Genomic DNA, 25,656 nt, shown 5'->3' on the forward strand with positions numbered 1-25,656 from the left:
CTACCGTGCATCTTTGTATTTATTTATTTTATTTATTGCTTTTTGTGTACTGGGATGGTCTGACTGGGCACTCAGGCCCATTTTCAGTGGAGGACTGAGGAGAAAAGATCCATTAGAGTTACAAAAAAATTACAAATAATTTACAGAGAAAAAAGAATCAGATTCTTAGCATTAGACATGGGATCTTAGAATCATCCAATGTGAAATCCAGTGAAGACAGAGAGAGGTTATTATAATTTGATTTCTGTAGGAATGTTATACAATAATAAACAGGCTGCATTTACACATATGGCAATATACAAACTTCATTTACAAAGAAGTGATGAAAAGTAGTACACAGTTAAAAATACAGATAGGATTTATTTACATTTACAGGATAAGGTAGGACAGCTGGGGTGTTAGGGGCTGGTGATAGTCCAAAGATGAGCGAAAGAGACAGAGTGAGAGTGAGAATCTGTCAGGGTGTGAACAAGAACAAAGCCAGGAGGAGTTCATGTTCTGTTTTAGGTTGTGCTTAAAGCTAGATGCACAGTTGTCCTGTTTTAGTGAGACAGGTAGGGGTTTCCATTGTCTGATGACAGGATGAGTATGGTGGGTCTCCAGCCTTATTATGGGATTTAGAAGTTATTAGTAGGCTCTGGTTACCCAAGTGAAGACAATGTGGTGGGAGTCATGCTTCAGAATATTTTGTAGAGAGGGCCACATGTGTGCGATTTGTGTACTATTTTATAGGCAATTTAAAGCTGAGTGAATGTAAGGTAATTAGGAAGTTCTAGCCAGTTGAACTTCTTTAGTGTTAAGCAGCTGTGTGTATGGTAGGATGCGTTAGCTGCAGACTTGATTATTTTGTTAAAGCATAACTCTAATTTATTTAGTAGGGGGACTTGAATGTTTGGTAATATGGATGGTACATACAGAAGGGAAATGAGAAGGAAGGATGACGCTAAGGATTTTCATGATGAGTCTGTAAGGTAGGGTTTCTTTCACTACAGGAAGCACAGTTTTTTATGAGGTTTCTTGATGGCCTGGGTGATATGCAGGGCAAATTATAGGTTACTGTCTATTGTGCCTTCTAGTAGCTTAGTATTTGTTACAGTTTCTATGGTGGTGGTGTTTGTTGAGGCAATATTAAAGGGTGTACTGGTTGTTGAATGGGATCTGGGTATGAAAAGCATTAATTTTATTTACTTGGCATTTAAGATTAGCTGACGACCCTTTACCCATGATTCTATGGAAGTTATTTGTTGAAGTAGTGGAAGGACTGGGGATCAGTAGATGATAGTGGCATCGCTGGCATATTGTACTAAAGTGGCAGGCTTGCTGGCTTTGTGCAGATTGTTTGTGAAAATACTGAAAAGTACTGGCCTAGAATTGACCGTTATGGTACACGGACAGAAACACGGAGGAGGGGTGATCGGTCTTGATTCCACCTTATGGCCTGTTGTCTGTTGGAGATACAGTTACAGACTAAAGTACGATCAGAATGGGACAGTGATAGGGAAGACAGTTCATTGATTAGGAGTTGGTGGGATACTTTACTGAATGCTTTTAACACATCTAGGAACAGGCAGAATATTAGGTTACATTGTTTCTGTTGGTATTTATGGTTTCTGAGAAACTAACCAGAGCTGTTGTTATGCTGTGGTGTAGCTGAAAGACATGTTGTGTGGGGGAGAGTAGTTTGTTGTTTATGAGATTAGTTAAAAGTTGGGAGTGTATGCATGTTTCTAAGATTTTGGACAGAAGGGAGAGAATTGCAATGGTGAGGAAGTTGGAGAGGTCTGTGGCTGATCCATTCTTGTGAAGTGGTTTAATTTGTGATTTTTTTCCAGATAGTGGGTACATAGTTTTCTGCTATAGATCTATTTATAAGTATTGAGATGGGGTATGCCAACTAACTTAAGGTACATCTGTGGGAGTTTGTCAGCAACCGATGCTTCTGAAGATAATTTTCGATAGCTGAGGTAGTATTTGGTAGAAAGAAGTAAGAGAGGTAATTTGGAGTATTGTTGGTGGAGACAGAGAGATGGGAGGGAGGATTAGATTCTAGTAGAGCGAAGACAGATTGAATGAAGTGTGTGTGTTGAACTGGATGGCTACATTGTCCATGTTGCTGTTTGTGCTGTTTGTGGTAGGATACGGGCTGGTGGTTTGAGTGAGATATACTAAGGCTTTTATGGTTGTCCAAAACTGTTTGGGACTGTAGTGATGTTAGACTTAAAGTGAGTGAAAGAATGCAGTTTTGCCTAGTTTTATCTGTTGTTTACATCACTTTCTAAGTTGATTAAAAATGTGTTTGTTCTATCTTTATACCACAGCTTCTAGGTTTTGTCTCTATCTAGCATGAGCTATTTGTTTTTTTTTGTTTAGCCACAGAGCAGGGTTACTTTTGGTTCTTTTTGTTCTTATGGGTTAAAGATCGTTTTACTGAAATAGATAACAGCATCTTCTAATGGTAGGTTTTTACAGTATTCCAACTGTATTTGGAGTGGTAGTTTATAAAGGTGTTTTTGTTAAAACAGAAGAGTCTACGTACTTGTTTAATACTGTATTTTTAGGGGTGTGATTAGTTTGTCTTGTGGTAAATGTGGGTAGATGGGAACTGATCTGGGAGACAGCCAAAGGTGTTTATGTTTGAGGGTGAAGTGCCCAGTCTGACACTAAAATATAGATCTGGTTGTCCTGTCTGAAGTAGCTGTAACTGAATAGGGCCTGAGTTCCTAACAGGTAAAGACTGAGTGCAATTACGTCATTTTGTTATCCAGGAGTACAGAGTTGGGGAAATCAGAGTGATGGGGGAAGGGGAATATGGTAGGATATGGCAGTCCTAAGTACGCTTAGTATAATTGTGAGAGTAACCTGGAGTTGCAGCATATTATCCTTAAATTAGGGGAAGACAGAGTATCTGGGTGGAAGTTATATGGTATTTTTGGTGAAGTAGATTCAGAGAAGTGAGTTAGGTGGGCATGCGACAGAAGCTTGCAAGCTGAGGAGTTAGGCCATTTGGATCCTTCAGTGAATTTGGTTGGATGTTTTGTTGTAGGGGGTAGGGGACAGAATGATACAAGCTTAGATGAAGTGGAGGGGGAGGGTGGGAATAGGGGGTAGGGTGAAGGAGTGGAGTAAGCCTGGCCAAGCATAGCGAGAGTGAATAGAGTAGTCCGAGATGGTGGTACCAGCTGTTGTGGGTAAAAAAATATTTGTAAGCCTGAAAGTTATATGGAAATGGGCAATAAAACTGTATTGAAGTACTGATGTGAAAGAAGAGATTTAAGTGTATTATGATGATGCAAACTACAAAGATGTGTGAGATAGGAAAAAAAGTTTGAAAAAAGGAGAAAAGGACTTTTTCTTTATTGTTAAAGCTAATGTTGAAAGTAGTAGTTGCTTGTCCATTAGTTAGTGAAAACTTTAGGGCACGGAAAAAAGGGAAAAGCAAACAAAATATAACTTCCTATACAGGTAAACAGGGAGATGTGCTTTGTACTTGTTTATCTGTCTTATTCTCTTCAACAGAGATCATTTCATGGCTAAAAAGGGTCAGATGACCAGCCTTATTACCAAGGTAACAGAAACAAAAACACAAACAACAAAAAAGTTCACTTACTGTTAGAAAACCAGTAGTTTTCTGATTTATAAGTTCTGACATACCCTTGGACTCTGCTTCCAGAGTGGCCATAACAGAAGTTTTAAGACTTAGAGTACTTTCTTCCTTTTCTTCAAGAGTCTCTATGACTTTTTTAAGACCTAGAGTACTTTCTTCCTTTTCTTCCAGAGTCTCTATGACTTTCTTCCTGAGCTCCAAGCTTGCATCAGACACTGCCACATGGGTGGCCACAACATCATTTCTTAGGCTTTCAAGATTTCTTTCCATCTGTCTCTGAATTTCTGCTTCTTCATCCTTAAGCAGTTGGATTAGTTTTTGCTCCTTCTCATGAAGAAACTGGTGCAGTTTTGCAAACTCTTGTGTAATGTACTGTTCCAAGCTACACGCATCTTCCTGAGAAACAAGAAATACAGAAGAATAAAAAGTTGGATTGTACATTACAGTACCAAATGTGCTAATGCATTTTTTATTGCAAAAAAAAAAGAACAAGTAAAGACAAGTCCACCATCATAGAAGCAGGGTACCTGAGAGCAGCACTGTATGACCTGAGCTGAGAAAGGGTCGGCCTACCAGTACGGCCAATATACAGGACAACCACCATGGATGATCCTTCTCTGGAAGTACTGAAACAGGATACCCAGAACAAAGATGACCCCTAATACACACCAAGAGTCACTGTAATGTTCTGGCTGCACACTTGGGTAGCTGAAGCTGGGAAGGAAAAAACAAACTGAGAAAAGGGAAATGAAGCAGGCTCCTGGCGATTTGATGGATTTGGTCAGATGCCAGTCCAACACCTGCTATATAGTCTGGTTGGCTTCAGATGATTAAAACATCTCCCTGGACAAGTCTGATAGGTAAGAGGACATACCCTTGGAAGGAAGATGTTTCTAGAAGCAATGTGGGATCAGTCATAGTAGGAAGGCCAGTAACTAACTAAGAGGAAAAAGAGTTTGGAATCATCATGGTGGCCAAGTTATGATGTGGATCACAACAACACAGGAAAGCCACAAAACCTAGGTTCTACTGTAGTATAAAATACTTTTTCAAATGCCCTCCCCCATTTCAATCAAATCATTGTAACATGAGTTATGTTTTGTTAACTTTTGCTAATGAAACAAAATGTTACTTAAATGTATCATAAAACACCTACAACCTATTCTGCAGGAAGAGAACCCCCCCGTAACCCCCATATGGAGGGCTTAATTCTGCAGACTACCCTTATTTAAATATACCAACCCCACAGTCATGCAACAGGAAACAAAGTGCTAACCTTGAAAGTGCATAACAGTGTTATATAAATGGAGATACCACTGTAACTAAGGAAAGTATGAGACCTTATATTAAAACAGGATTTCTAAATAAAAATCAAATGCAAAACTATAACCTGACCACATGTAGGATAACGTTTCACAAAGGGAAAAAGTTAGGTTACCCAACATAAGGTTTATTTCTACAATGAGAAAATCAAGAACAAGCAGTATATGCAAGCAGAATGAAACAGCTGTGCTGTGTTTTAATCACTGAATCCTGCAAGAATTTGTAATATAGCTGTAATTACATATTGTGTAAATCTGGGGAGTGATGCGACATAGAATGACTTATGTGGGGTATATAATGTTGGGGAAAACATCTGGAATCAAAAACTGTTCAGGTTGATCTCTGTAATTAAACAACATATGTTACTTACAGAATGTCAAATATGGATCTGTGGTGCTGGAGATTATATGTCACATAGAGCTGTGCATGTGACGATATGGGATGTATAGTACATCTCAGATAAAGTATGATCTGTGAGAGCCAGTGTGGAGAGATACAGAATGAGTAACCATCTGAAGTATCGGGACCTGCATGAGTGACTCCTGTAATGCAGAGACTGCATGGCTGAAAAATAAGGACTTGTATATACCAAATCCAAGACAACCTTTCTTAGCATATTCCCTTTTCTCTGAGGTGTTGTGATCTTGGAGTTGGTATAAATAAGTTCGGGGGGGGGGGGGCTTGACACATAACACCAGTGTCTCACCCACCAAGCCAGTAAGGCGTTAACACTGGAGACTCAATAGTGAGACACACGGATGTTCCACTCACCAGGTTGGACACAGAGAAAGTCATTGTCAGCTGCCTGTCCGGTGCCAGGAGTCGCCAAATCACACATGCACTCAGATCTCTCAGCAACAAGTACTGTTATGACTCAATCATAGTTCATGTTGGTGTAAATGACCTGAAACGTATCTAACTGGGCTGTATGAACAGAGACATGGATGAGCTCTCTAAGCATGTGTCCCAAGCAGGTATGTCCCTAGCCTTGAGCAGCATACTACCCTCACCTAGAATGATGCTACAAGTATAAGAAAAAAATGATTAATTTCAATAATTGGCTTAGTTTCTGGTGCCATTCCAAGGGGATCCAGTGCCTGTCAGCCTGGGAAGCCATGGTTGACACACCGCTTTGCTAGAGAAGGTTTGCATCTGGCATGCCAAGGCTTTCAGCTGCTGGTAAAGGCTTTTTCCTCCCCATAGTGCCTTTTTTAGGCAAGGTCTTGTAAACAACATTACTGACAGGAAATTAACCAAGCACAACAAAATAAGGGCCATACTGCTAAATGCTAGGAGCTTAAACCAAAAACCGCACTCCCTGGAAGCACTTGTATCACTAGAAGATGTAGTTGTTTGTGCAGTCATAGAAACATGGTTTAAAGCCTCAGAGAGTACCCCAGCCCTGCAAGGCTATAATGCCTGCCATACCTTTAGACTGGAAAATGAAAATATGAAAACCAAAGGAGGTGGTGTTTCAATGTATATTAGAGATAAATTCACCTCACGTCTAGTTAGATCAGACAACTCCATGGAGTTACTCCAGGTCCAGTTTATGGTGCGTAAGACTCCAGTTCAAGTCTTAACCACTTATAGATTCCCCCTCCATGAGTCAAGACACCCACAAAGCCTAATTAACCAAACTGAAGAGAATTACAATTTTACCAAACACACTGGTTATGGGAGATTTCGATTATCCCACCATCAACTGGGAAACCTACTCTAGCTCAAACCTGCCAGCACAAAAGTTCATTGACTTTGTGAATTCAAATACCCTGGAGCAAACTGCATACCCTGACAAGAGGAAGAAACACTCTAGATCTGGTCCTCACCAACATATCAAACAGGTGCACTGCTTCAACTGTTGGACCCTCATTAGATAAAACTGACCACAAATCAGTCACCTTTGAATGACACTAACACCAGAACTCACAAAGGGTGAAATCAGACTAAAAAACTTCACCAAGGCAAACTATATCCTCCTAGGTAAAGGTATAAATGCATTCCAAGCCCCAGCCCAAGATGAAAGTGGTAACTACGCAGAAGCTTATACTAAAGCCCTGTACAGTCACTTGTATAAGTGTATAAACTTGGCTGTATCAGACATAATCAAAGCCAGAGCCCCAAGTAAAATCAAGATGACATGGTGGACTGCCAGTATCAACAAACTCTACAATAAATGCAAACAATTGCTGTCCAAGAAAACAAAGACAAGGACCCATCAATGGAAAAGCACCCTCCTCAGCCTTAACAGGCAAATAAGACACCTTGTCAAATCCTCCAAGAGCTCCTCTGAGAGAAACCTAGCAAGTATTGTCAAGGATAACTATAAGGCCTTTTGCATCTTTGTATGTAACCTAAAGGGTAGGACCCAAGCATGTGCAGAACTGGGGCCAATGATATCAAACACACTGACCGCACAGAGATAGCAAACCTGCTAGCAGATAAATTTCACTTCATTATCCCTCCTAACATACATCAAACCCTCCCCCAAACCCCCCCACATTATATATCTGAAGAGCAGGTCCTCAAAGCCCTGTCCAAAGCAAAGAACATGGCCTTTATGGGACCAGATAACATCCCAGGTTGTCTTCTAAACAGGATAGAACATGAACTAGCATCACCACTAAGTACCATTTTCAATCATAGCCTAACCACAGGCTTTGCTCCTGCGGAATGAAGAACAGCTACAGTTACTCCCCTCCACAAAGGTGGCCTAGCAGTAGGCCTGAGGAATTACAGACCCATAAGCCTGCCAAGTCTCATCTGTAAGGCCATGGAACCCATCATTATTGACCTTATAAACAAAGACATAGGTAACCTCCAAACCCTGGCTCCTATCCAATTCGGCTTCATGAACGGCAGATCCTGCCTGTTAAATCTGGTGGATTTCTTTGAATGTGTGACCAAGGCAACTGATGAGGACAAATACGTGCAAATAGCATACCTCAACTTGGCAAAGGCTTTCAACACTATCCCACATCCAGGCACTACCGATAAACTTGGCAAACTGAATGTAAACCCCTTCACTGTAAGATGGGTTGTCAACTGGCTCACAAACCAGGCACACACCATCAAAGTGGGTGACTCCACATCAACCAGCACACCTGTTACCAGTGGGGTATCACAGGGGTCATGCTGGGCCCCCTACTGTTCCATATATACTTCTGAGAAGTTCAGGTCAAAACTAAAGGGTTGTGGCTGAGCACGTTTGTAGACAACTGCAAATTAGGGGCAATCACTGAATCCCCATATGATGTCAGTATACTCCAGGATGGTCTCACACAGGCCAGTGACTGGTGTATTAGTCACAGTCTCAAACTGATGCAAAGAAATGCATCATCATTCCCTTTGGCACAAACAAACAATGTCCATTTAAAATATCAAATCAATAACAATACCTTAAATACTCATGAAGTGGTAAGGGATCTGGGATCACAGGTTGACAGTGACCTTAACTTTGACCACCATGTGTTTACCATTGTAAGGAAAGCTTTCCACATAGTTCACTTGATTAGTAAAGGCATCACCTTGAGAGCAAAAGAAGCTATAACCCCCCTGTACTCATTATCTGGCCCAAAATTGAGTTTAAGCATCTATATCACGTTATCGAAAGTTTACTTAATCGAATCAATAAAGGTCGAACTTTATTGATCGATTAAGTAAAACATCGAATAATGTAAAAAAAAAACATAAAAAAAAACTAAATGACGTAGGATGGGGGGCAAGCCCCCCTGCACCCCCTCTACTTAAATATACCAACTCCGAGACCACACTACATTGAGGTAAATGGAAATCTCACCTTACGGAGATCTCTGTTTACTTGCACGATGTTCTTCACTTTCGATATTGTCATGCCGACAATATCAGACTCGATATTGTCACCTTATGACAACGTGAAGTAGACCCGAGTATAATGCCCCATTCAGTACATACCGTACTAAGCACTTACAGCAATTAGGGAGACTTCAGAGTTTTCCAACAAAGAAGATCAAGAGTCTCCAATATGTGCCTTACAGACAACGACTAAAATCCCTGTCACTATACTCCATACTGTATGGACTTCTTAGGGGAGACTTATGCCTGGCCTAGAGAGCAACCCATGACCCAAACCTAATAAACTTACTGCATATCCGTATATCAAATGGGTCTAGGGCTACCCATTCCCAGGACCTGAATATGACCTGCGACTTAAAGAGGATATGTTGGAGGGACAGATTTATCTCCCAGCAACTGCAATGACTTTGGAACAGGCTGCCAATTCATGTGAAACAGACCACCTATAAAGACACTGTTCAAGCAGAACCTGGGTGAGTAGATGGGGCACCATAAATTCTTAGCAGTGACAGCAACCACAGCCCTCCTGGACATGGGCAGTCATCACTAAATGCAATCTTGGTTATTGACTAGTATCTCTATGGCATTACATTGGGTTGAAACAGCTAGGCTTAAAATGACCTCTGGGTCAATAGCCTAGTAATCTCCTATGATAACTTTAAAGAAGAAGAGTTGTTTTCTACAGTTTCTTTTTTTTCCCCAGCATGTCAGCCTTTGCCGTTCAGTGGACTGACATTTCAATAAGATGCTTACAAGTGTCTTTTAAGAGCCTATGAGGTTGGAGAGTAGATCTCTTGCAGGTTGGGTAACAGCTCACAGATTAATGATGGATCACTGAAGTCTACAGGACGGAAGTGAAGACCTGTGGTACAGAATGTCTCAAATGGGCCTCGTGTGTTTGTAAAACAGATCCAAGGTCCATAATGGTACAGGTCATCCTAGAAGGCCAGGGTGTTTTATTGAGAGAATATCTATAATGCAGAATAGCTTTGTGGGTCAGTGGACAGCACAACAGCTTATGTAAACCTCTGAGACTGCAGTATTCACCCATGGTGTAGGAAGGTTCATGTGGGTTGGTGCACTTGGGGAAACATCTACGATACACAGATGTTCATGCACCTTTGCGAGTTCTGGGTTCATCTATCCAAGATGAAAAATGGTTCTTGAGGGATATTGTACAATGCAACACATGGATGATGTAAAACAACTTGTGTGAATCAAAGTGACTAAAGAACAGATTTATGGAGGGAATAAAGTAGAACTATAACTTCTCTGAACTCTGAAGAGATACCATGAAGAGATGTGTTGTGCAAGGTAGAAGGAATTTCTAGTCATGTCAGATATGCAATGTTTAAAGCAAAGGTTATTATCAACATAGGTATCCAAGCCTTTGAGGCATGGATCCAGTTTAAGTGGAGGGTCTTATCTATACATGCGGTGGTATTTGTACACAGAGGACATGTCCATAATTAACACATTAAGCCTTTTTACTTGGAACAGCCCTTGCGAGAGAATGTAAGTATCAGAATAGAAATTGCCCCCAGTATGCCATCAGCAGCTAAACTGATTAGCCTGTGTAACTTAATACCAGCTCTCATGTTAAGTAAGTGAGGCACCTGTAGGATACTACTGGAGACATTGCTACTACACTAGCCTTAATAACATGGGTGCATCAGACAATCAATTAGCAATCCAGCAAACAATGCATACGTTAATATTCCGTTACGTTTGGCAAGTTTGTCAATAATTTCAGCATGTGGGATAGTGCTGAAGGCTTCAGGAAGTTCCAGGTAGTTGCAGGAACCGTATGCTCTTTAATCACTGGTGTTGGTAACCTTTCTGAAGAACTCAACTAGGTCGAGCAGACATGATCTGCCTTTTACAAACACAAAGTGGTGTGTATCTAAGAATATAAGGTCATCAATACAGCTGCTTAATACTTCATCCATAATATAGTCCAAAGCCTTGCAAATAAAACTAGCATGTCTACCAGGCTTGTAACTCCAACAGTCAGTAAAAGGACCAACCTTCTGCAAAGGCACCACAAGAACTGCTCTCCACACCTCATGGATCTAACCAAGTGGACAGTCTGAGGTAGAAGAGTAGACCTGGGGGTGGTAGATAGAACAAGGGATGCCAGGACCCACAGAACTGGTACTTAAGTTTAGAAAATGTTGAAAGGACTTTGTCAGGACTGACTTTCTAGACTGGAGGTGTTACTGGGTGAAAAGGGAAGACAAGGTGTGGTGAACTTGGATGAGGCTTTGCTTACAAGAATATCAGAGATATCCTTAGGGACAGAAAAGAAGGTATCATTAGAAGTAAGCTCAGTACAGACCTGTTGTTATTGCTAACCTTCATGGCACAGCTGAAGGCCTTATTTTGTATTACAGTTTGATAACTGGGTAAGTGAGCTGGTCTACACCATGTACTTGAGCTGGTTGCAGTCCTAAGTTCACAATTATCCCCACATTTTGCTAAGCTTGAGGGACTTGCCAATTTTAAATATTTTTCATAAGAATGAAGTGGATACCCTTTACATAAGGCCAGGATTTTTTTCTGTTTATTAATGAGTCTATTAATGTGGTAGTTCCTTCACATGGGCTTTAAACTTGCCATTACCCTTGCATCACATGACCATGGGTGCCTTAAAACATCTAAGTGGGAGAAAAATTCAGAGACATAGGCAGCAGCCCCAGGTAAGAGGTCTGTTGGGCTGCTCAACCATTTGTGATTCTTAGCAAGATTGGTAAACAGTAAGTAATTTGTTTTTGAGTAAACACTGAAAGTTTAGGAGTTATTAGGGGGACATGAAGCAGGCTTTCAGGGCCAAGGTCACTGTGAGATGTCAGACTTGACTAAGGATGTGATACCAAGTGGTACAACAGTGGGATATACGAGTTAGACAATCTAGAAGACTGACACCTTTAACTGGCAGGTGGATAACTGGGTCAAGTGTATTGGTATATGCAAAGTCCAGAAACTCTGGGCATACTTGTTATTCGTATGTTTGCCACTTCATATGTGGATAGTTGGTCATCCTTAAGGAAGTATTTGGTATGATACTTAACTTTTCATATTATTTACAATACTCTACATGCTTTGAATGAGCTACTGATAATATTCAAACTATTATGGAAAACACAATTTTGAGTGTTAGGGGACTCCAAGCAGTTCTAGATTTACAGCACATATAGAATATGGCAAGACACAGCAAGGTTACATATAAATACCAATACTTCCCTGCAGTTGCCAGTGGAGCTAACTGTACAACATACATCATATTCTAGGGAAAAAAGGAGTGTTATCGCTACAGTGGGACATGGTTTCTGTAATTACATTCCACTGTAATTACACAAATGCTGATGTCTAATGGTAATGAAGGCATCATGTTCAGCCATTTTGGATTTTTTTTGTGTACAAAGCATTCAGTAGTGTTACATTCTTAAAAACCAGATTGTAGTTATATCATCATCAGGATGTCCATCAACTGATCTTTACCTAAAAAAGTTCCAAAGGAGGAGCAAGATCTCCAACTAACACTACAGTCACTGCAGGAAGGAGACATTTTGACTATTGCAGCAATCACTATTGTCAAACCTGATGAGTAACACAGCTCAGAACATTATCATCTGAATGTGTTCATTGCCCACTCCTGTTTGTTTATATTTCATCTGGCACAGTGAATAGTGTTGTCAGCTCTCAGCAAGAGCCCCTGGGTTTGATTCTTGCCTGGGGTGCTTTCTATGCACAGTCTGCCCCGGTTTCCTCCTACATTCCAAAGACATGCAGTAGGTGGACTGGACACTCTAAACTGGCCATAGATGTGAGCATGCATGTGAATGTGTGGTACGAAAGAACAGCAGGTTAGCCACCCAGCGGTCTGAACCTTGCCTATAGATGAGTGTCACTGCTGAAATGTCACTCTGACCCCATGTGAAACAATGGGAAAATGGGTTGTGGAGTGATGGATGGACTGACAACATAAAATGACAAAGTTCTGCCACTTTAAGACAGTAATGGCCTGTACTGAATTTTGCCCACATATATCAACTTTTATGATTTATTAAAATATCTGCATAACAAACAGCACTATTACTAATGTATGTATATAGAAACATACAAGTATTCATTTAAATTCAAATTCAGAGACCAAGCCATATTAGGTCTGTTTACAGTTTTAGGTAATTTATCACTATACAACCAGTGACCATTAAGATTCTATCCCAAAACTGACCCACCTTTACCTTCCAACCTCCGGAGTACCAGGAGAGTAGGAGAAGGAGCCAGGGGTCAAAGATCATGGCTGACATCACACATGACTGAAAAAGAGATCTGATAAGGTGCAACATTTCTGCAAAAGAGAAGGCCAAACTAATCAATACAAAAAGCAGCGCCAAAGACATTTGAAGAAAAATACAGGCAAAGCACTCCAAAATAGAACATTTCACAATACAAAAAATAAGAAAATAAAGAGGGATAGTAGTAGGCAAGATTAGCAAGGTAGAAGTTACACAAACAGAAACTGAAGTCATGGAATATCTATGAAGCAAAGGATTTAATGTAGAAAGTCTAACACAGGTCATGGAACAGCCTGATGGAACAATGATTTCTCAGATTAAGGAGAAACAGGTACAGTAGGAAATGTATGAAGAATGTACAATGGAAAGAAAGAGAGATCTGGTATGGTGCAATATTTATACAAAGGAGAAAGGAAAAAGTACAGTTTTGTACCTACCATAAATGTAGATGTCCGATAGGCATGCATCTGCAGTCCTTACAAATGGGTTGTCCTGTCGTCAGGCAGCCCTTCGGTCGGCCGGATTCCAAAGTCTGGGTCTGGCCTCGGCTGATGTCGCACTTCACCCGACGTCATAGCTGCAGTTATTCGGGTATAAAGGTATCAGCCGACGCCATCTTCCTCAGTGTTTCTTGCCCCAGATGCCAGGTGCCCTCTAGGAAGGCTAATTTGGATAATTGCAAAAGTTTCCAAATAAGAGAGAGCAAAATAAAAATAAACATGTATATACATATATACAAACAAATACACCATAATAGATTCCCCCAGCTAGCTAAAAGAGGGGTAAATACCCTAGGAGTACCTCAGAGGGGAAGGAGGGAGGGTAATCCTGACTGCAGATGCATGCCTATCGGACATCTCCATTTATGGTAGGTACAAAACTGTACTATGTCCTTCAAGGATGCATCTGCAGTCCTTACAAATGGGTAGAATACCATAGCCAAACTGGGGGAGGAGGAGTAATAAGATTATGGTGTAGTTAAGATCCCTTGAAACACAGCAGTGGCAAAACCTGCTCGGGATCTGGAGTATAAGGGTAAATTATAATGCTTGGCAAATGTATGCACGGAGCTCCAAGTAGCAGCCTCAAAAATGTCTTTGGTAGCCACTCCTCGTAAAAAGGCTGTGGTAGTGGCTGTAGCCCTTGTAGAGTGAGGTCTGATGTCTTCTGGAGTTTTCTTTCCATGGTAAGAGTAACAAAATCTAATGCAATTTCCTATCCACTTAGAGATTGTCTGTTTCGAAATTGCTTTTCCTTCCATTCCTGTTGCATATGCTACCAGTAGCTGGTCAGTTTTTCTATTATTCTTGGTCCTGTCCAGGTAGTAGCGTAATTGTCTATGTACATCCAAGGTATGCAACAGTCTTTCTCCCCTGTTCTGTGGGTTGGGGAAGAATGTAGGCAGGTGGATAGCTTGGTTCAAAGATACCCTGGAGACCACCTTTGGCATAAAAGTAGGATTAGTTCTCATGGACACTCTATCTTGATGGAAAATCAGGAAGGGCTGTACTGCCATTAATGCCTGTAGTTCAGAAACCCTTTGTGCTGAAGTGATTGCAAGCAGGAAAGCAGTTTTCCATGATAAGTACTGCAATTCTGCTGTTGCTGCTGGCTCGAAAGGAGGTAGTGTCAACTTTTCTAGCACAAAGTTCAAGTCCCATGCTGGCAATGGTGGCTTTCTTGGTGGTTTTACATTTTTAATTCCTCTTAGAAACTGCCTGAGCAGAGGATGTGAGAAGACTGGAGGGTCCAAGTTGTATTCTGCTGAAATAGCTGATGCATGAATCTTAATGGAAGAATAGGACAGGCCATTATGGAAGAGCTCTGCCAAGTATTCCAGGATGTTAGCTATGTTTACCAGTGACACATTCTCTCCTTTTGCAGTACACCAAGTAAGATATCTTTTCCATTTTGCTGAATAATTTTTTCTTGTTGAGCGTCTGCGAGCCTCCAAGATTATGTCTTTAACCCTTTGAGATAATTCTGGATTGTTTGTTCTTAAGCAATGTTCCAGGCAGCCAGCTGCAGTGTTTTCAGGTTTGGATGCAGGGTTTTGAAGTTGTTCTGTGTCAGCAGCAAGGGAACTAGGGGCAGAGGCCATATTTGTTCCCGAGACATACTCCTCAGTAATGGGTACCAATGTTGCCTTGGCCAGTCTGGAGCTATCAGGATGATCCTTGGATGGTCTTCTTTGATCTTCAGTAGCACCTTGTGCATCAAAGGAAGAGGTGGGAATGCATATGCTGTCAGGTTTTTCCAACTGAAAGATAGGGAGTCCACTTTCCAAGCAAGGGGGTGGTACGTCCTTGTGCAGAATTTCTTCAGTTGGTGATTGTGTGGGGATGCAAATAAGTCTATTTCTGGTAGCCCCCATTTTCCTGTAATGGTTTTGAAGATGTCCGGATGCAGCATCCATTCGTGGGCATCCGTGGTAGTTCTGCTTAGGATGTCTGCTAGAATATTTTCTTTTCCTGACACAAAAATTGCTTGTAACTGAATGTTGAAGCTCAGGGCCACGTTCCATAGGTCCATTGCCATCCGGCATAGAGGGTATGAATGTGTGCCTCCCTGCTTGTTGATGTACCACATAACTGTGGTGTTGTCCGTCCTTATCAACAGTTGACCCTGTTGAAGGAATGGTCTGAATGCCTGGATTGCCAGTTTTACTGCCAGCATTTCCTTTTGATTTATGTGTAGGTGCAGCTGGTCTTGAGTCCATAAGCCTTGTATGCACTTGTCCAGCATGTGCGCCCCCCAACCGAGGTCTGAGGCGTCCGTTGTTATGGTCTGGCTTGGTTGAGTGCTGTGGAAGGGCAGCCCTTTGTTTGATTGACAGGCCTGAGCCCACCATTGGAATTCTTGTTTCAGGCATGGAATTATTGGAATTTGGGTTTCTAGGCTGTGCTTGTGCTGAGACCATAAATTCCTTAGGTACCACTGTAACTTTCTCATATGTAGTCTGGCATGTGGAATCAATATTATGCAGGATGCCATGTAACCCAGGGCTTGCAGGACTTTTCTTGCTGTTAGCTGGTTCTGCTTTGTTAATGCCATGAAGTAGAGAGGGAGTTGCTCCTGTTTTTCTACTGTTAGGAATGCCATCTGCTTTGATGTGTCCAGCTCTGCACCCAAAAGGTTATCCTTTGGGATGGTATCAGCCTTGACTTTTTTATATTGACTGTGTATCCCAGGGCTTGCAGTAGATGAATGACCCTTTCCAAGTCTTTTGTTAATTTGTTTTGTTGTCCGCTTGTAACAGGCAGTCGTCCAGGTAAGGGTAAATTTGAATTCCCTGAAGCCTGCAATGAGCAATTACTGATGCCAGGCATTTCGTGAATACTCTGGGCGCAGTAGAGAAGCCAAAGGGCAATGCTGAGAATTGATAATGCTCTGATCCTGCAAGAAATCTGAGGTATCTTCTGCAATTTGGTCGTATGGGGACGTGCAGGTATGCCTCCTTGAGATCTAGAGTTACCAGCCAAGACTCCTTGCCCAGCATGGGAAGAAGTTGCTGTAAGGTCAGCATTTTGAATTTTGGTACAATGAGGTATGTGTTTAAAGCGGACAGGTCGAGAATAGGTCTCCATTGGTTTTCTTTTCTTGGTACTAGGAAGAGTCTGGAGTAAAATCCTTGTCCTTGTTCCATAGATGGTACCCTTTCTATAGCTCTCATCCTTAGTAAGTGAGTTATTTGTTGTAGAGCTTCTGTCTTCTGATTTGGAGGTAGGTTTGGCATTCCTCTCTTCCTTGGTAGAGTATGGAAGTGAAACCTGTAACCTTGGTCTATTGTCTGTAAAATCCATTTGTCTCCTGTGATGTAATGCCAGTTTACTGAAAATAAGTCTAGCTTCCCGCCTAAGGGTGCTTCTAGTTGCTCCCTGGTAGGCGGAGCCAGAGCCAAGTCACTGTGATTGTCCTGTGGTGGTGGCAGGATTTGTTGCTGTACCTCGCTGGTTGTTAGCCTGCCACTGACGTCCCCTGTAGGCACCTCTGGATTGACCCCTGCCTCTTGAGCGCCTATTCCTGCCTCTCTGAGCTCTGTGGGTGTCTGGAAAGGACCAATTCTTGGAAGGCCAGTTCCTGCTAAACCTTGGAGGCTGGACCTGTAAGAAATCTTTGACTGTCTGGACAGATTTTGCTTTCTCTTCCACCTTCTTGAGCACCTGTTGTGCAGGGGAGCCAAACAAATTGAGCTTATCCATGGGAGCATCTAGGAGCTTTGATTTGACATGGTCTGGTAAGGACTGCTCTTTTAACCATGCATGTCTTCTGATCACTGTACCAGTCATGGCTGATCTAAAGGAAGCCTCCAGTGCATCATAGCCGCATTTTAAAGAATGATTACTGACCTGCTGAATGTTATGTACCATTTCCTGAAGAGATTTTTTGTCTAATGGTTCATCAGGAGGACAGATTTTTAGTTAACTGATCTAACATAAATTCCTGATACTGAATCATGTGGAATTGACAGTTCAAGGCTCTAGCTGAAAGAGTAGCAGAAGTGTAAACTTTTTTACCCCATCTCTCTAAGGCCCTAGATTCCCTTTCAGAGGGGAGGGGGTTTTTGGCAGAGGTAGCTGCTACAGCCTTGGGTCCCTGGGAGATAGTTTTGGGATCTGCAAGAGGAGCCTTATACAAATGATAATGTGTGTCCGGAACCCTGTAGTATCTATCGGGCTTAGCAGGGGCCGGAGGAAGAGAATCAGGAGCAGTACAAGCATCATTAAATGCATCATCCACAACAGTAAGTACTGGAGGAATGGCTAAAGGCCTATGCTGTGGCAAATGCAGAAAGGTTCTAAGCCTTTTCCTAGAGTCTGTAAAATCCTGGCCCTGCCATTGAAATTGTTCCCTCATAGCATGCAAGGTTTCCCCAAAGGAAAATTCCTCAGGAGGAGAGGCAGAAGGAATGGACTCTTCTGCATCAGAGACCTCATAAGGAGAAAAAGGGCCCTCTGGAGGGTTAGAATTATCTGATTCATCAGAGGAGTCATCTGTAGAAACTGGCTCAGGGGGCTCTGCTCTAGGCCTCTTCTCTGGAGGTGGGTGAGAGGCCCTGTCTGGGTGAGGTTGGGATCCCCGGATCAAAGAAATGAGATCCTCTGCAAGACTAAGCATTTGTGAACTAGAGCTAGGCCTGTGTGAGGGGGTCTTAGCAGGCACAGTTTTGGTTGATTTTGCTGCTTTAGCCCTGGCAAAGGCCTTAATCGACATGGATGCAGGTGGCCTAGCAGCTCCACGTGCAGGGGTAGAAATATCCAAGGGGATAGTGTCAGATAATTCCTGTGAACCTGCAAGAGCGGGTGGTATTTCAGAAGCCGATTCCACCATGCTGGATGAGTCCTCGGTAGGAGGAACGCTTTCAGCTGAAGGAAGAACCGTGGACTCGGTTTCAGCCGAAACCGAGACACTCGCGGTTGGCTTAACCGTGGTTTCGGCCAAAACCGCGGACCGCGAGTGTCGGTCCTTTTCCTTGCGCTTTTTAGAAATTTGCGTAGTCGGAGGATCCGACGGCATAATGTAAGCAAAATCGGAGCCGAAAAACTCCTCAGCAAATTCCGACCGGCGTCTAAGCGTCCGCCGGTTGAAAGAAGCACAGGCTAGACAAGCTGCTACGTCGTGGTCTGGGCCTAGACAAGGTAAGCAGTAAGAGTGGAAATCTTTATGAGGTATTTGTTTCCCACAAGTTAAACAGTTATTCACTTTTTCTGACATCGGCTGAGGCAAGAAAGAGTCCCCAACGGGGTACTTAGCTTTTGAAGTCTTGGTAGCTTTTTGAAGTCTTCGGTAGTAGTAATCGCTGGTTCTGACCGACCGGCACTTGCGAACAGCTTCTGCTTCGGGCGCCACGCGGCAAGAAAGATGGAGGAAGATGGCGTCGGCTGATACCTTTATACCCGAATAACTGCAGCTATGACGTCGGGGGAAGTGCGACATCAGCCGAGGCCAGACCCAGACTTTGGAATCCGGCCGACCGAAGGGCTGCCTGACGACAGGACAACCCATTTGTAAGGACTGCAGATGCATCCTTGAAGGACATCTAATCAATGTAAAAGAGCAGCACCAAATATATATGAAGATAAATTCAGGCCAGGACATCCAGATATGGAAAATTTCACAATACAAAAAATAAGAAAACAAATGGGGGATATAAAACAGGATTAGTAAGGAAGAAATTAAACAAAACTGAAGTTATGGATTATCTGCAAAGTGAAGGATTTAGTGTTGGAAATCCAGCACAAGTAATTTCATGGTATGATGAAACTATGGGTCTCCAGATTAAAGGGACACAGGTGCAGTGGAAGACTTGCCACATGGTGATGCTCTGGAGTCTTCTATAGGAGATCAGTGCAAAGGTTCAGTTGAAGCTGCACAACAAGAGAAGGAGCAGAAACTCTGACGTAAGGAATGCTGTGGAGTGATGGGCCAATGGGTTCCCATATGATGGAGTACAAGATGAATCAGGATGCATCTGAAAGGGATAGATCACAGGAAGATGCTCTAGAACTTTATGTAGAACACGCACAGGAAGTGAAGAGCAAAGAAGGTGCTCTCAGTTTAGAAGAAAATGATTTAAGGGAAGAGTTGCTTAATTTAATACAGATGGATAGATGACATATTAATCTCAATGAAAGAAATAGATTACAGAAAGTCAATAAGACCCAAAATATTAGAAGTCTGGTAAAACAGATGAACACATTAATGATGACTATCAAGAGAACCTCTTGTGATATAAAAGAAATAAATATGATATATAACTGTACAGCTAAATTAATAACAGATAAAGTCTAACCACAATAACAAACAGGAATAAGGGAAACAAAGGGAAGAAATACAATGTCACCAAAGAAGCACTAATGAGAAATTATAAAGCGATTAAGACAAAATGTCTCTCTATTAGAAGAATATTGAAAAAGGAGCAAATCATGAAAATAACTATAAAGACAGACTTGGCAAAAACAACACACAGTATCAAAACAGACCAGGATCTGTCACACACTATGGCAAATAAAGTTAAAATATCAGCACAGACAAAATATCGAAGCAAATATAAAGGTAAAGTTAAAAAAATAAATAAATAAGGAATTCATTGATGACCCCCAAAAAAGTTTTATATAGAACTGAGAAACCAAAGCAAAAGGAATAGAAACACTGCCAAAAAGGGAAGAAATAGATACATTTTGGGAAATATTCATGAAGTCCCTGTGGAACATAAAGATGCTGAATGAAAAGAAAAATTAAAAGAAATAGTCAGGACTTCGAATGTAGAGGCCATGTAATGGGTTTAAGTACAGGCCACAGAAAGTGAAACAAAATTAAGAAAAGCTTCTAACTGCAAACCCCCAGGCCCAAATGCACTACCTAACTTTTGGCTAAAAGTATTAACAAGATATAGCACAGAGTAAGAATTTCTTACATGTTCATCCCAAAAGGGCACCGACCTGGTTAACAGAAAAAATGGGATTCCTATGAAACATCAAAATTTCAATACATTGAACCTCTGATTGTGGAAGGCCAGAGGATCGAAGTACTGAAATACTGAACCAAAAAAAAAAGAAAAAACTAAAAACGAAATTTCTCAGTTCCTGTTTTTGCAGGGGGACAAGTCTCCCTGCACCCCCATAACCCCACTACTTAAATATACCAACTCTGACATCTCACTACAGTGAACAGAATGGTAAAGTTCTCAATCTGCACTGTACAATCTCCATTCACAAGGTTCGATATTTCAGTACGTCTATCCTCTGCTCTTCCACGATCAGAGGTTCAATGTACTGAAATTTTGATATTTTATAGTGAAAGCGAAAAATGATACTCTTCCATAAGAGTGAACCTGCAAGCTAGCCTGTAAAATACAGGCCAGTAACTTGACTTCCAGTGATATATACGAACTATACACTTGAACTGGTGCAAACATAGTTTGTAGTCATTTAGAAAAAAAAAATCCATTATGGCAATAGAACAAAAGAAAGTTGCATGGAACATGCTGACTCTAGACTGTTTGTTATCACTTGAGCACTGAAACAGCCTTCTTACATTAAGAGAGCCTCTGTGCACTCTTTGGCAGAAGTGTGTAGCTCAGGACCCTTCTGAGCTGGAGATTACTTGAAAAAGGCTCAGGTTTGGGTTTTTCTATCAGGTAGTCTGTGTTAAAAATGTTTAACTCCTCTTGTATACAAGCCTCATGTTTGCGTATAGCTGTGCACTGCACAACAGGGGTTAGTGGTGCTTTGTATAGATGTACACACCTTGAAACACTTTTTCCTAGACTCCAATCAGTGAAACCATATCTGGCTTCCCTGCTGCTCTTAGACAACTCAGCCACGCACTTCTGCACTGCAGGTAGTTCATCTGAGCACACAGTACCGTAGGCCAAATTTTCAACCCTTATCTTCTATAGAATAAGTCCCCTTTTTTCCCCAAAGCAATAGCTGATTTGGTTTCCCCCTCTCATAAACCAGTACTTAAAAAATTACCTGCTACTATGGACAGTCTGTTTCCCAACATTTCTCCAGCTAACCTGATTAACACAGGCATCCTGAAACAATGTAGCAATTGCCTCATGTATACTGACATCCACATGCTCCTAAAGCAAACAAATACAGTATGCGAGAGATGTAACTACACCATGAAACTTGAATTAGTCTTCTCACATAACAATAAACAAGTCATCAAACAGGTTGTCAGCATACACCTCTCCTCTTACACAAGATAAAGTCAAGACACATAAACCCACATTTGCAGCGGTACCCTCCAAGAGCCTACCAAAAGGCCACAGACCTCCCAAGCACAAGCAACTCACATGCTACTGACACACAAACAGAATCCACCATTACACATAACAACACATATCAGTGCATCAGCAATTAAGCCCCTAAGGAAAAACACCTCAAAACCAAATGTCCTGGTCATAGGCGACTCAGTACTTAGACACACAGATGTCCCCCTCACCAGGTCATACAAGAAGGAGGTCACAGTTAGCTGCTTGTCAGGTGCCAGGATCCATCAATTCATGCATGCAGTCAAGTCTCTCAGCAACAACTACCATTATGACTCTGTCATAGTACATGATGGAGTGAATGACTTGAGACATACCTCTCTGGACTATATGAAGACAGACATGATTTAACTCTCAGATTATGCATCCCACGAAAGTATGTCCATAGCCCGAAGCAGCATTCTACCTTCACCTAGGAGGATTCCACAATAGACAAAAAATGATTGATTTAAACAATTGGCTTAGCTTCTTGTGTCACTCCAGGAAGATGCTGCATCTGTTAGCCTTGAAAGACATGGTCAACAGACCATGATGCTTTGCTAGAGATGACCTTTACCTGTCTCAAGGCTTTTGAACACTGGCAAAAATGCTTTCCACCCTCCACAGTAACTTTTTAGGCTATATAAAAACAACATAACTTCCAATGAAAATAGATCCACTAGTGACAAAGACAAACTCAACATCATGCTACTTAATGCTAGGAGTCTAAACAGTAAATTGTACTCTCTGGAAGCATTCCTCACCTTGGAAGATGCTGACATCTGTGCAGTCATGGAGATTTGGTTCAAGGCCACAGAGAGCACCCAAGTCGTAAACGTCTACAATACCTTTCACACATTCAGACCCCAGAACAAGCATGAAAGAACCAAAGGTGGAGGCACATCCATCTTCATTAAATCCAAATACACCTTGTAGGTCAGAGTGGAACATGTGTGTGCTATGTCTTTAAGAAGCATGTGAGGCTGTGAGTGTACATGTAAATTCCAGACACATGCAATCCCTAGTGCCATTTTGTAAGCAGCCAGAGAGTAAGCATGTATGATCTCAGTAGTTAGCTTGTATACAAGTTACTTAAGTCATAGTCAATAGGCCTCTGTAGTGATGTGCTTGCACAGAATATAGCTGCTTAAACAGAACCCAGAAAGACTTGTTTATTCATGTACCAACATGAAAGCAACATGGTGTCAGAACTTGGATTGAAAAGAGAAGAACATTTGGAGCAATTAAAGATGACAGCGAAGGTAAAACCAAGAGAAAACAGTACAAACACAACGAGAAAGAATCAAAGGTAATGAAAAATAATACAAATTATTTACTCGTTGCAAAAAGATGCAAGAAAGGGCATTACAAGGGCACAAACTGCATTATCAGGCAAGAAGAAAGCACAAAAAAGCTTAACAAAAGAAGTATTTGACAAGACAATTGACTTTAAAGTACAAAATGAGCATGTTTGGGCAGAAGTGAACATGTTTAGAGTAAAATAAGTACAAGAAAAAGTACTCTGGGCATGAAAATGGGGCTTAAATGAGCAAAAAGAACATAAGAAAAGGGGACAGTAAGCAAAAATAAAGAAAGGTGACTGCTTGTGCATGGGCAAAGAGCTGTGTCTGGGGATAAATAAGACTTCATACTGTAACAAAGGCGTAATTAAAGTTATTTGAAGTATCTCGCTGTAAAAGTGCTTACAGTGTGTGCTTATTACTGTTCATTTAATTCAAAGACTTTACTGTGTGCAAAGTGCAAGTATTTCATGTAATTCAGTCAAAGCATAGTTATTTGAAGAAAAGTTCTTGTACTGGGTGTGTCTATTTGGAAACTGCAGCCATTACAGAGTGCTTCTTATACTGTAGAGTTGCCTAGCCAGGTACCGCCATTTTGGGGATATTTCAGTGTGCTGCATATAGTCGTTTGTAAAGTGCAATTACTTTGAAAGATATTGAGTCTAGGCCACAAAAGTTCGATTTATTCGCATTGTACGGTTGCTTGATATGTTTCTTGCATTGATAAAAGGTGTTTCTTACAAAAGATTACAAGAGTATTACAGTGCTCATGAATTGCTCAGTTACATCATAAAGTTCTAGAATGTTTCTTAAAGTGATGACTTTAACAAGTGATGGCACATTATTTTGGCATTTTTACTTTTACCAATTCTCTTAGCATTCCTGCCTTTGTCGATAAAGTTCTAAGCGATTACTTTAGCATTTCTGCCTTTACCATTCCAAAAGTAAATGACTTCAGCATTTCTGCTTTTACCAATTCCACAAGCATAGTGAGTGATGACAAATGATTTTAGCATTTCCACCTTTACCAATCGAAGATTTCATAAAGCACTGAAAAGTCCAAGAAATTATTCTGGAAAGCTCTGTAAAGCATTGAAAAGTCTGAAAAGGTCTTCCGTAAGGTTTTGTAAAGCATGGATAGCCCGAAAAAAGTATTTTGCAAAGTACAATTAAGCATTGAGAAGTCTAAAAAGCTGTTTTATAAAACACAGTAAAGCATCGAGAAATCCGAAAAGCTATTTTTGCAAAATGCAATAAAGCATCGAGAAGCCCAATAAACTTATTTCGCAAAGTCGAGTTATTTAAAGGTACTACGAGGGTGTTCATTTTCTCTTCAAACTTATCAGAATTATATGAAAGTATAAGTTCAGAGCACAAAAGTGTTGAGAAAATTGTGTTTATGCCAATTACTTATGCACATGTATGCGTGTATATTCGTGTTTATTTGCGAGACTCTTCACTGGTATGTGTTAATATGGCAGATGGATTTTGAAAACCTCAACCACTTGTGTTTGATCAGAACATTGCAGAGAACTGGAGAATATTTGAACAAGAATCAGGGGAAGACCCCGAGTGTTTGAAGTGCAAGTTCAGAGAAATGTGCAACCCTCAGATGAATGGTACATTAGAGAGGCATTTGTTTTACACAAGAAATCAGAAACCAGGGGAAACATTTGCAGCTTATATAACTGACTTGAAAAAGACAGCTAAAATGTGTTGGTCTGGTGACTTGAAAAATGACCTGATAAAGGACAGACTTGTGTGTGGTATTAATAGTGCTGCAGTGAGAAAGATTTTACTTCATGACAGTGATTTGACATTAAGCAAAGCAAAATAGATTTGTCAGATCTATGAGGTGACTGAAAGACATACGAATATGCTTGAGAGTGACAAAAGCATGGTTTCAGTGAGCTCCAGAGCAAACGTACATAGTATGCAACGTGTGGCAAACAGAAAGAGGCCTAAGCAAGGGGCAGCCACAGGGCATCCAAAGAAGGTACGAAGCTTTTCAGAAAGTTCCAGAAAAAGTGCAAGCTCCACCGCCAGCTCAGTGCAACACAAACTGAGTCAGCAACTGTCACAATTGTGGTGCAAATCATGAGTCCAAAAGAGAGCATATGGTCAGCAATGCCACAAGCGTAAAAAATAGAACCATTTCCAAACGTTTTGCAAATCAATAATCCTCACTTACAGTAGTTGTAAAGAAAGGTTGCACAAAAAAGCAAATTGATCAAGTAGAGCCAAAACAGTCAGCTTTCTATGTGGATGGTGTACTTGGAAAAAGAGTTGATGCAGTAAACTTATTAACAAGGAGTGAAGTGTTTTGTATGGTCAGGATCAATGGAATATCCACAGAGCTCAAAGTGTAATGCTATATCAGTGGACACATTTGCAAAAGTAAGAACTAACAAACAACTCAATGTTACCAGCAGTGCGAGACTCGTTGGTTATGGAGGTGAAGAAATTCAAACCGAAGGTTCAGTAATACTTTCATGTTATTTGGCTGAGAGCTGTTGCAACTTATTATTCTATGTA

The 25,656-nt window shown here is 41.2% G+C and overlaps 1 protein-coding gene across 1 annotated transcript in view; it reads right to left on the minus strand.

Annotated features, from left to right (window-relative positions):
* Positions 1–25,656, minus strand: part of LOC122813955 (zinc finger protein 383-like) — a 133,809-nt gene that overhangs the window by 78,109 nt on the left and 30,044 nt on the right. The window contains exon 3 of the mRNA XM_044086500.1: positions 3,608–4,000. Within this exon, the coding sequence (XP_043942435.1) occupies positions 3,608–4,000 (393 nt within the window). The remainder of the gene's footprint in view (positions 1–3,607; positions 4,001–25,656) is intronic.

This window comes from Protopterus annectens, chromosome 10.part0, assembly GCF_019279795.1.
Source record: "Protopterus annectens isolate FY-2018-M chromosome 10.part0, PAN1.0, whole genome shotgun sequence".
Classification (NCBI taxonomy): Eukaryota; Metazoa; Chordata; order Ceratodontiformes; family Protopteridae; genus Protopterus; species Protopterus annectens.